This window comes from Leptonotus elevatus, chromosome 1, assembly GCF_054856555.1.
Source record: "Leptonotus elevatus isolate MCC_2025b chromosome 1, RoL_Lele_1.0, whole genome shotgun sequence".
NCBI classification, from domain to species: domain Eukaryota; kingdom Metazoa; phylum Chordata; class Actinopteri; order Syngnathiformes; family Syngnathidae; genus Leptonotus; species Leptonotus elevatus.
In genome coordinates, this window is record NC_141239.1 from 6,858,638 (window position 1) to 6,871,353 (window position 12,716).

The 12,716-nt window shown below is 40.0% G+C and overlaps 1 protein-coding gene across 2 annotated transcripts in view; it reads left to right on the forward strand.

The window, feature by feature from the left end:
• The window catches only part of clstn2a (calsyntenin 2a), a 158,353-nt gene that overhangs the window by 106,397 nt on the left and 39,240 nt on the right, over positions 1-12,716 (forward strand). For both annotated transcript variants that reach the window (XM_086072840.1, XM_086072846.1), the window contains 4 exons: positions 15-210; positions 3,737-3,848; positions 4,055-4,151; positions 8,925-9,074. In XM_086072840.1, the coding sequence (XP_085928966.1) occupies positions 15-210; positions 3,737-3,848; positions 4,055-4,151; positions 8,925-9,074 (555 nt within the window). The remainder of the gene's footprint in view (positions 1-14; positions 211-3,736; positions 3,849-4,054; positions 4,152-8,924; positions 9,075-12,716) is intronic.

The window sequence follows — 12,716 nt, forward strand, 5'->3', positions numbered from 1 at the left end:
CCTTGTCTTTTTAGGGGAAATTTGTGCCTTTAAGATTTATGGCCAGGACATTCCATTCGAGGCGGTGGTGTTGAATCGCACCTCAGGAGAAGGCGTACTGAGAGCCAGTGGCCCTGTGGACTGCGAGAGCCAGAAGGAATACACATTCATTATCCAAGCCTATGACTGCGGAGCCGGACCCAGCGGGGCCGACTGGAAGAAATCCCACAAGTGAGTGCAGCAGTGCGTGTGTGAGTGTTTGTGTAGAACAGCGTTCAGTGTGTGTGTGTTCAGTTAGGTCCTCATTTTATTTCCTCAAAGTATTTCAGCTGTTTTTTCAAGTGTCAACATCAGACAAATAACTTGAGTATAAGTGTTGCCAACTGGAAAATATTTTTTAATCTTTGAAGCCACAAAACCCTACATGACAAAATAATGGCAGTAAGTTACAATTCCAACAGATCGACTTGACATTAATTGAGAGAACGGGAAAATGGTATAATCTTCGAGTTCCAGTCATCATTTGTGTTTATCTCTGTTTGATGGCTTTGTGGGAGCCTTTTGTTTTGCTGTCACGTATTCTGTTTGCCGCACAATAGAAATTCAGATATAACAATGGCGACCTTCACAGCTACTATTAAAGCTGTCTCGTACTACTAATTGCTCTCCAACTTGGAATGAGTCACGTGGAATTTCTGAGGTAGGAAGACAGGAACATAAATTACATGTTTGCATCAAAGCTACTAAGACAGCTACACAAATGAATCTGTTAGAAAATAAAATGAAAAAAAAAGGACCCATGCACATTGGCGGACACAGTTTGTGCTCACAATGGTAAATGATAAACCGTCATTCTGCTGGAGTGGAACCTCAAGTTGCAAAATTCTCTTTTTACGAACAATTCATGTTATGCACATAATCTTCATAGAAAAATGACCCCTGACACGGTCTTGGCATGGATTAGCAGATGGATCTACAGTATGTTGTGCTTATTCTCTCGCTGCATAACCATTATTGGCATCGTGCATAATGCATTGCTGTAAACTAAAAAATAGTAGCATCCCTCTCTGCACCATAAGGCCGGAATCTGTTGCATAAGAAGGCAGAAGTTCGCATTTTCGATCATTCATTCACAAATAATGATGTGAGAGCGTAATAGAAGTCCGAAAATATATGTATTTTTGTCAGAAAATACCATCCACATTCACCAACTCATCTTTTTCCCCTCCTTAGTTATTGAGAAATAAATAATGATAATGTTTTATTTCTTAATAATAGTGTGTTTTCACTTATTGACTTTGGAATGACCTCCCGCTAGATGTTATTAGGCAAGCTCCCTCTCTCTCCATCCTCTTAAAAACTAATTTTTATTCTTTAGCTTTTGACTCAGCATGAGACTCAGTCTCGTTTTAGTGTTTTGTGGTCTTTATTGTTTTTATCTTTTTAATTTATTGTTTACCATTTATTGTCTTGTTTGTTGTATTTTTGCTCTATATGCAGAAGTGGTTGTTTTAAAGTGCTCTAGAAATATAGTTGAGTTGAGAATTTTTATATTACATTTTTTTAATCACTCACTGGTAAAAAAAAGAAGAAGAACATTTAATCGCACGCGATCACAGCATCAATTAAGTTCAAAACTCCACAGTTTTTTTGGGGGGTGGAAATCGAGAATAAAAATATTTTGGTGCTATAATTAGTGGCGCAACCCCCCAAAACAACACAATTCGGACATCTGTCAGTTAAGGTCAGCACTCGTCGTTTGCGTTCTGCCACCTGAACATATCCTGGCAACTATTGTTAAAAATAGTTGGGATCTTGGGGTCTTGTTCACGAGTGAGGGTAGGTTAGAGCGGGAGATCGACAGACGGATCGGTGCAGCGTCTGCAGTGATGCGGACGCTGTATCGGTCCGTTGTGGTGAAGAAGGAGCTGAGCCGAAAGGCAAAGCTCTCGATTTACCGGTCGATCTACGTTCCTGTCCTCACCTATGGTCACGAGCTGTGGGTCGTGACCGAAAGAACGAGATCCCGGATACAAGCGGCCGAAATGAGTTTCCTCCGCAGGGTAGCCGGGCTCTCCCTTAGAGATAGGGTGAGAAGCTCGGCCATCCGGGAGGGAGAGAGTGTCGAGCCGCTACTCCTCCGCGTTGAGAGGAACCAGTTGAGGTGGCTCGGGCATCTGGTTCGGATGCCTCCTGGGCGCCTCCCTGGGGAGGTGTTCCGGGCATGTCCTACCGGCAGGAGGCCCCGGGGACGACCCAGGACACGCTGGAGAGACTACGTCTCACGGCTGGCCTGGGAACGCCTTGGGATCCCATCGGAGGAGCTGGCTGAAGTGGCTAGGGAGAGGGAAGTCTGGGCTTCCCTGCTAAAGCTGCTGCCCCCGCGACCCGACCCCGGATAAGCGGAATTGAAGACGGAACGGTATTGTTAAAAAATATTCATGAATTGGTCCATAATGTGCCAAATATGGCAAAAAGAAGAGTGAGCAACCGCAATGTGATTACCAGACAAGCTAACAGTTAGCCTAGCTTCTTCCATTTCTTCTTCTACTGCAAATCTATCTTCTTCTTTATACTTTTCGGCAGTTTGGATGCCCTGTGGCAACAAGCTGCCTCTCACAGGTCAGTCTTGGTACTGCAACAGAATTCTGGTTTGGGGAAGTAGACTTAACAATTGTCGGTTGAGATATTTTGTGTGCGTTAATAAGTTGAGTTGGTTATCACCAGTACATCAGCACTTATTATTGGGGGGGTCGCGTTCTGTCAGTGTTATCCAATCGATAAGATTCAATCAATCATCTGCTGTGGATGTGTCTGGAACGTATGCCCAACGATAAACGGGGGTTCACTCTATATGATAAGAACATTTAACTTAATAGCTGCACTTAATATTTAGTTGTGGCAACGTTGGCGCTCCCCTTCCGGATCTGTCCTCCTTTTCATTGAGCTCTGTCACTTCAGACGTGCTGACGACGTCTGTTGACAGGATGGCGTGCTCGTCGGCGAGCGTGCGCCCGTCCTTTGTGACTGACAGTGACAGACATGGCGTCTGGCATTGACGGCATCAAATCAAAGGCGCCGCCGCCGCTTCGCTCATACACGGCAAGCTGTGAACATTTGGATGCTGCCGGCTTGGCGCCGAAGGTATGAAGAGGAGACGGAGAGGTAGAGGGAAATTTATGAGCTCGGGGAGCTCTGGGATGAATTTCTCTGGTGGAAGATGAATGGTGCAGCGTGTGCGTATGTGTGTGTGTGTGTGTGTGTGTGTGTGTGTGTGTGTGTGTGTGTGCGTGTGTCCTTATCACTGCATGACATTCTAAATAGGCCTCATTAAGCTAATGTCATTAATTTGCCAGATGTGCGTCCTCAAACACAAGTTGCAGGCAAGGTCACGGAAAAAGAAAACTTGTGTGAATTATTGCTTCGTTTTTATATTCTGCCGCACAAATTATATCACAGGGTAGTTTTTACAGGTTTGTCTACACAGGAAGAGGAAGGGGCCGATTTCTGTTTTTAGGATTTCACTGTATTCTCCTATAAATGCCCCATATCTCCATTTGCTGTTCTTAAGATAGACCATGAAAAAGGTTTTAATTAAGTTTGATCATCTTTAATGGATTCCTTTTCTGCCTTTTCCTTCATCCATCTCTTTGCTTCCTGTCTCTGCTATCCCTTCTCTCCATCAATCACCTCCAAACTACACGTCGGTGCGCGTGCCCCTGTGGTTCCTCGCTCCTCTTTCCATGGCTTCACCTAGGGCTGTGGTCCACATTCAGGTGGATGACGTCAATGAGTTTTGCCCCGTGTTCCGGGAGCCGCTATACAAGGCTTCCGCCACTGAAGGCAAGATCTATGACAGCATTTTGCAGGTATTTTGGGTTGCGCTTGTGCTTGTATTATATTCATGTCTATGGCTTTTCCAACCAGTCCAAGAGACATACAAAAAACAATAAAATATGATTTTCTAGTTATCATGTATACAAAAACCATCGCCTTTCAATCTAATGCCTCATCTTCTGTGTAAGTAGCCAGCAGCTATTAAAAGTATACGTAAGCGTATTTTGTGCTGTCACAGGTGGAGGCTTGGGACCAGGACTGTTCTCCACAGTACAGTCAGATCTGCAACTACGAAATTGTCACTGCAGGCACACCGTTTGCCATAGACCGCAATGGTGAGTGAGTGTGTGTGTTTCCATTTGTCTGGATTGGACAACAGAATGCATATTTTTTGTGATAACTGCTGAGAATTATGTACTCTAAGTGCAGACTATAAAAGCTGTATAAATGTATGTCAGGGAGGGAAAACTTTGCCCGATTATTTTTTTCCATCTTATAATACTAAAAGTCAATATTGCTGTCAAGTGTATTGTACAGGCTCTATTATCAGCACTTGACCATAAAAGACTCTTTGAGCATTGACACATCAGTTCCTCGAGCCAATACATACTGTGTGCATTTCGCAGATGACAGATGTGCATGCCGTTCCATTCAGACTATATTTGGGGGTTCTTATGCATTCAATCCGTGCGGCCCTAAATATGAATCTTGTTTAAATGGCTTTCAGTTCCTTTAATCCGATTTTTAGTATAACACTGGGGAACGCCAATTTTGTTGACTTTGGTCTGACAGCTGTTTAACAAATTTTTGGTTGCAGAATCGAAACCAATCTCAGTTTTTCCCTTTCACGTCAACTTTTTGAGCTCAAGGATCCCCGTTTTCTTCAGGAATATGAAAAAAAAAAAAGAAAAGAAATATGACGCACATGTGTAAGCGTATAAACACATGCAACTTACAAGTTTTGTGAATGAAGAATATAACTCAAGAGAAAATAAATCAATAGCAAGAAACTCAATGCATGAGACGCTCAGGAAGTCCTCCGTATCATCTCGAAAGAAAAATGACTACGATTTTGGAATCAGACTACTAATTTTAGTTTTAATCAGCATAAAAATCTGATATTTTTTTTATTGTTCGCAAGTGTAATTCAAATACATTTGGGCAGCGTTGTGTTAGTAGTTGGCTTTTGTTGTGTGCGTGCATGAAAGACTCTAAATTGGCCAATGGCAACTGGATTTTGTATTTGTTGCTGCATCTTGACGAGGACTCCATTGAAAAAAGACGGGCTTTTGTTGTGTGCGTGCATGAAAGACTCTAAATTGGCCAATGGCAACTGGATTTTGTATTTGTTGCTGCATCTTGACGAGGACTCCATTGAAAAAAGACGTTTAGGATATTTTCTGGTTAAGCGTTAGAGGAAGTCAACCCCAAAAAACCTAAACATTTTTTTGGACAATAATATGTTCTATGCAGCCCCGCTAGTCTAAATATTGTATTCTTGTTAATATTGCATTAGTGGAATATGAGTTAAGCAGCAAAATCCAGCCGCTTTTATCCATCTCGGTCGGTGGCCATTTTGCCACTTGCTGTCGACTGAAGATGACATCACAGTAGCTTAGGTCTCAGATAGCAACCAATCACAGCTCAGCTGAAAAAACAGGTGAACTGTGATAAGTGGTTGCCTGAGGCCTGAGCAACATTGATGTCATCTCCAGTCGACAGCAAGTGGCAAAATGGCCGCCCCCTGAGATGGATAAAAACGGCTGGATTTTGCTGCTTAACTAATTTTCCACAAATGTGGGGCTGCATAGAACATATTATTGTCAAAAAATGTGTTCATTTCTTACCATTAAGAGGCATCTTGATATTTAACAACTCTTGATTTTGGTTATAAATGCACGAAGGAATTTAAAAATCCAAATTTTTCGTATTGATTTTAGAGGAGTGCAACTGTCCAATAAAACATGACTTCATATTTATCCCGATGCATGGGTTGCAATACGATTCAAGGACGGGCTATTGTAAAGTAAAATTATTCAATCTGGTTCGATTCAGTGGGATTACGATTCCATTCGAGATGATACGGAGGACTTCCTGAGCGTCTCATGCATTGAGTTTCTTGTTATTTTACAGTATGAACTTGTCAGTAGATTATTCTCAATGTGGCATTCCCTTCAAAGCAATAAAAGATGATTACATACATATTTTGCTATTTTTTTTGTGGAATGCTCACGTATTTTAAATCAAAACAAATTTTTCAGATTCAAATAGATTTTTGTTACACTGAAACAACAGCCTTGCTAATTTTATTCATGAAACCTGCAAAGTCAATAAATTAAAAAACGTAAACGGTGGCAATTGTGCTTGAAGAGTGAAAAACAAAAAAACAAAAAACCCCAAAAGACCAGCCTAAAATCCTGCAATAAGACATAAGGGATCATTATTTTACAGATGCACCCCCCTAATTCCTCTTGAACCCGCCTCTACACTACAAGACTCTTTTTATATCTCCAAAGCCATACTTAAAAGGTGAAATTGATTAAACACATAAGAATCATCAATGTGAAGAACAAGGCTCCACTTGGGACTTGCTCTTTGAAACGCACCTTTAAATAAAATGCTGTTTTTATTTATTATTAATGCACTACCACAACTCTCAGTACTACTAAATCATCTAGTTTATAGTGGGAAGAAATAAACGAGAATAAACTACAGAACCAAGATCTATTTGGCTCTCGTCTCTTCACACTTCCTAGACGGCTGCAGGACAAATTCCGCATTGATTTCGGATTGTTTTCTATTCCGCGCATGTCTAACGTTTCGGCTTTGGGCTATTTGCTTGCGCCTCCGTGAACGTCCACATCCGCACTAAATGAATTCAGCAAGATTCAAAGTAAAGGGGAAGCTGGAGGGCCTAATGTGTGTGTGTTTTATTTATGTGAATCTCTCTCGCTATATTTTTGTTGAGTGAATCTGAGTGAGAAATCAACTTATGAGTGGACCTACTTTGTCGAAAAATTGTAACTGTACATTTGACGTTTGTGAACAAATGGGGAGAATACCGCGCAAAGATTTAAATCTCGCCTTGTGTTTATAGTGTGATCGTAAATTAGCTGCCAATCAGGACAGGAGTTCAGATTTTAAAATTGAGCTTTAGATTGTCTGTTGAGCACTCGTTCACTTGAAAAAACACATTTGTGCTGTTGGCTATTGAAGAATGCTAACTCGGACAGTCAAGTAGGACATTTACGGTGAAATAGACTTTTTTTTTTTTTTTACAAACAGTTCCCAGGTGTGTTAATAAATATTCATAATTATAACTTTTAAAATCCATTTGTCACTCTCTGGTTCATACCACATAGTTATGGGTTCAGTCTAATGCAAAAGAAGAGTCCGGCTTTTGTTACCATGACGACGGGGGCGGAGCTGGGCCACTGTTGCGACATGTCCAACCCCTGTAGTGACACTTTCTTTTTGAGACTCCGTGAGCGACAACTTACAGGAGATTTCTCCAGACTCCGAGACTCCCTCCAGAGTAGAAAATGTGCCCTTTCTCGTGTCCAGACTGCAAATGAATATTGTGTGCGTGAAGCCGCCACTGGCTAATTTCACCACATACACCACAACCTCATGCGTAACAGTGGGGGGGCTTAGTGCCGAACGGTTCTCTCACGGTCTCATTTTCATAACTAGGTGGAAAATAAAGCTTTAATTGGTTGCTGAAACAGAAGCCCAACTGTTTGATAGAAGCAATTAAAAAGTCAATTTGCATGATATCACCCTTTTATTATTAAAAAATACTAAAGCAGCTAAGGTTTTATGGATAAAGTGATGCAAGCTGACAGCAAATTGTATCGGTAAATCAGGAATTCTTGTTTAAATAGTCATGGTAGCCTTGAAGCCAAATTGTATATGATTATGTGAAAAATTGCAAATCATTTTCCACCGAATCTATACTCTTAGTAGAAGTAATGGAGAAATGAAGCTTCGTGAAGCACCTGTGATGTTTTTTCCGTCCTCTTGATGGCACTCTTTGGTTTAAAGACATTCATACATTTCCTTTGCACTAGCCTTTATCTTTAATCCAAGAGCACCATCTAGAGGAGTAACAAAAATATTGCAAGTGCTTCATGAAGCTTCATTTTCCCAACACGACTTGGCAGTCTCTTCAGGGGCATGGGTTTGATTGGGTTTTCGCTTTTGTAGCCCAGTTCATAAGGACTTGTGTTGTGTTAATGTATGCAGACCACTACACATGCATTTTTCTCATTATTGTTGGTCATAGCAAGTTTTGTTCTGACCAACCAATCAGAGAGCCAAAAATGCTGATGTTATTTAGAGCCGGCCCCATGAGGATGAATTTGAAATCAGATTGGTTAAACGAATATGTAATTAAAATTAGGCATGGGTCAAATATTGGTTTGATGGTTTAGTGTGGTTTTAAAAACGTTTTTCAATAACCGCTAATACTGGGTAGCTACTGAGCTGTTGTCTTTTTTGAGGACGCCTAAGCAGTATTACTGGCTGCTTGCAAAGTTGAGTAAACGATCAAACGATTGAAGTCATTTGTTGCCTCAAATTATTTTTTTCCCATTCTTTCTCGAAGTGCAAAGTAGGAAGAAGATGAAGGGACCAAGACGAGCTACTGTAACACACAAATTAATTTTTGCACTGATTAATGTGCATTATCACAACAACAAAAAAAGGGCCAGCGGTTACTAGTTAGCCCCAAGGACATGAGTACCCTACGGGTCTGTTCTAAAAATAGCTCACCAATGATGGGACACTGACCTACTAAGCAGAATTAAAACAGAAGAAGAATGTCAACGTGTTTATTTAAACTTAACATGAAACACATTTTGTTTCAAAATAAAATATATTGTGTTCAACGGGGCGGGGGATACGGTTTTAATTTATCAAAATGCTTCTTCTTCTTTTTTTTAAAGAAGGTAATTTTACAAGTAGAGCTGCAATTTTACCATGATACTTCAATATTAGAAACAATAACCCCAAATAGAGAAGAGAAGGCCTTGGCGGCCCGACCACTGTAATTTCTAAATAAGGAGAACTGTTTCTAATAATTTGAACTCTGTTTTGGTTCCCTTTAGGTAATATCAGAAACACGGAGCGGCTGATCTATGACAAGCAGCAGAGCTACAAGATTATGGTGACAGCCTTTGACTGTGGTCAGAAAAGCGCAAAGGAGGAAGTGGCTGTGCATATTGATGTCAAGCCTGTCTGCAAAGCTGGGTGGCAAGGTCAGAAATAGCCGAGCACTCTTTGCTTTGTTTACTGTTTGATCGGCACGGTTGGGCAGAAACCTCACAAGTCCGATTACGGTCAATGTCATATTTTTGTCACAAATTGATACTATTGGTCTGTTCCAAGTCATGTCAAGTCAAGTTTATTTATATAGCCCAATTAAAGAGTCCCAAAGGGCTTCACATGCCCGCAGTTGACAAATATCAACGACATCCCCGAATCGAACCACAAGAGGGCAAGAAAAAAAAAAAATACAAAAAATGAGAAACCTTGAGAAGGGAGCCTAAATGTGGTAATCCCCCTTCCAGGATGATCAGGCTGCAATGGATGCCCAATGGGCAAAAATGTACATAGTTTAGGATAAGATTAAGATTCACTGATTGTCACACATCATCTAAGGAAGGCAAAATTAATTATCCGCATTTGACCCATCCCCTAAAAGAACGGTGAGCAGCAGCAGCGGCCGCGCTCGGGAATCATTTGGTGATCTAACCCCCCAATTACAACCCTTAATGCTGAGTGTCAAGCATGGAGACAAATGGGTCCCATTTTTATAGTCTTTGGTATGACCCTGCCAGGGATTGAACCCACGACCCCCAAGTCTCATGGCGGACACTCTACCACTACCTCATTGAGCCGGTACTAAACATTATTAACTAGAATAGTGCAAATGTCCATTGAAGAAATTGAAGCACAGCAAGAAGACGTCAGGGAAGTGGGTCCTCATCCAAATCCAGTCCAGTTGGTCGGAGCAGCTATCTCCATGGTGGCAACTTCAAGGTGATGGTCCGGTTCTCGTCAGCTGTTGCGCATCAACTTTTTCAAGTATTTTTGCAATAAACGGTCAATTTGATACCGACCTACAATTGCAGAGACTTTCTGGGTCGAAATTAGGTCGTTTAATGCTCCAATGTCCATGTGCCAATGCTGTCTGTCATTTTTACACATTATTAGTCAAAAAAGTGTTGAAAATGGCGTGAACAAATCTATCATATATCTTTCTTTTACAGCAACATGCTGTTCGGGTCATTAACTCATTTGCTCCCAAAAAACTTATGTAAACGTTCTATTTTAAATATTGACATGGTCCCAAAAGCGTAATATAATTTTTTTGATGATTTGTTTTTTTTAATGCAGCGCATACAGAAGGCTTTGATGAAGTCTTTGACATGAAGAGGTCGCTTAAAGCTATGGTAGTTATTACAAAAAACGGCCAGCAGGCAGCAGCAGAGTATAAGAGATCAGCCAGTGCCATGCCAAGCTCTTTTTGTCAGCGTTTTTACCAGGAATGTGAATAATGATGAAACTTTGCTATATTATAATGCTAATTGCTGCAAAACGGAAACAGATAGAAATATACATTTTTTTCTGATGAAAGAAAAGACGCTAATCTTTCTTTTAGTGGGTTCCATGTTTTTATAGCAATAGAACAAAATATTATGTGGGCCTTGCAAAATCAGTCAAAACCCAGTAAACCGGCTGGGAGCGAAGGGGGTTGCTTCAGTGAAAGCGGCTGGGAGTGAATGAGGTAATGGATACAGGGATCGTACAAACTCAATATTTATAGAATTAAAATCCTTTAAATTGAATGAATTGGTGGAATATAACCGCCTCAAAATTATTCATGAAGCCCATCACCAAATTTTACCAAATAACTTCAAAACAGATTTTCAAAAAAGAGAAAGTGGGGACTTTTATTTATTTATATAAGTACAAATCATTTTGTGTTAATTAGGAGCAGATGTTATAATTTGTATTTCTTTCTTTCATTTCTTTTATTTTTTAATAAATAAATGAATAATTATATCAACTGTCTTTGCTGCACAACAGTCTGACATTTGTTATAAAACTCTTCCCTCACTCTGCGGGAGCCGTGCAGCATGATATGGCCTTAAGTTTGAAAGTCTGTATTTTTTTTTTAAAAGTCACATAAAATACATTTGAGTAAGCTGTTTTGTTCAAAATGGATCACTCTAATGCTTCGGAGCTGAAGGAACTAGTCAGCCATGAAGATAAGTGCATGCAAATTAATTTCCAGCTGTTTAAGTTCTTTATTTAAGTCGGCTCATCGTTTTATTTATTGCATCACTCGGGGCAGGAAGAATTTTGAGAAGATGATGGAGACACAGTTGTTTGCTTTTATGAAGTACAGTATTAAGACTTTGATGTGGACGTGCTCGCAGCGTCTTTTTTTTTTACAATGACAATGTTTATTTATTTAGTAAGCAATTAGCAGTTGAATACGAAATATGATAGCAATATAAGGTATATATAGTAGTACCAACTTAACCCATGCAGTGTTTGATAACTCAAGCAATATGATTTTGTTTTTTTCTCCTAAAAAGTTTTGTTTTTTAAAGATACTGGGCCAACAGCAACAAACTGTATCTTGTAATACAAATTATGTATAATTAATGACTGTTATTTGTTGAAATATTTTCAACCCGCTGAGTGTTGTGAAATGTGTGATATTGAAGCCTGCACTTTTCCAGCACATTCTTTTCCTCGAGGGAATTCAGTTTCATTTTAGAACGAACGTCTCTCATGGAAATCAAACCCTGAAGTAAAAAAAATAAAATAAAATAATGAAACAAAAGCTCTAGAGAGAAAGTTGACTGGGAGTGTTTCCTTCAACGTGGGAGCCTGATATCGGAGCCAGAGTCTCCCCTGCTGCCTCACCTGTCAGCACTGACAGCATCTCACAAGTCCAACTCACCCAGGAATGAAAGAGGAAGTGAGGAGGAGATCAAGAAAGAGAACTCAAGGGAGGAAAGTGAGAAACAAAGTTAGAATGAGACCGAAAGCTGCTGGTTCTTCCTTAAAGCATCGCCGACCTTTTAGTGCGCCGTTTAGTGAAAAGTGTACTTTGCTCTGTTACCAGCAGAAAAGGTCAGTTTTTGGACGTAAGACATTATGGCCGTGGTTTGTATATTAGATCATGTGTGAATACTTGCAGACAGCAAGGAGGGAAAAAATGACTAATACAGGGAGTTCTCTAAATATTCTTGTCATGCGGTTTCACGCAACACTAGATAGAGAGAACTAAGACGTGCCTCAGAGCTTAAAAGCAACTCTCGGTACACTGATTTCATTGAATGTAACAAGATGTGAAAAACTAGTTCTTATTTTATATTTATGTCCGTACACCAATTATGGACTAATATCCTACATTCAATGTGAAAAAGGACAGGAGCAGTCTTGAAAACATTGCACTAAAAACAAACTGCATGTTCACATGTACCGTATTTAAATGTCATTTTCATGTTGATCTAAGAGCTAAAAGATGCCAACATTGAGAAGGAGAAAATAAGCTGGCACTTTGTGATTTTTATTATTTTTTTGCTTTGACAATAATTTGAGCTATGACCACACTGTATTTTGGCAGTGACCGCAACTCAATTCACAGGTAGCAGGTTGGCAGAAAGAGCAATTTTTCAAAAACGAGGCTTGAAGCTGTTAAATGCCAGTTTGCTGTCAAACTAGACAGCTTTATTGATATAGACCCAAAGGAACTCAATGGGGTTTACATAATTCAAAGTACAACATTTAAAAGCATCTACAAACAAAATAACTAAAGAAATCTAAAAACAAAGCACATAAATAAAAGCTCACTTACTACAATTACTACAAGAACGAAC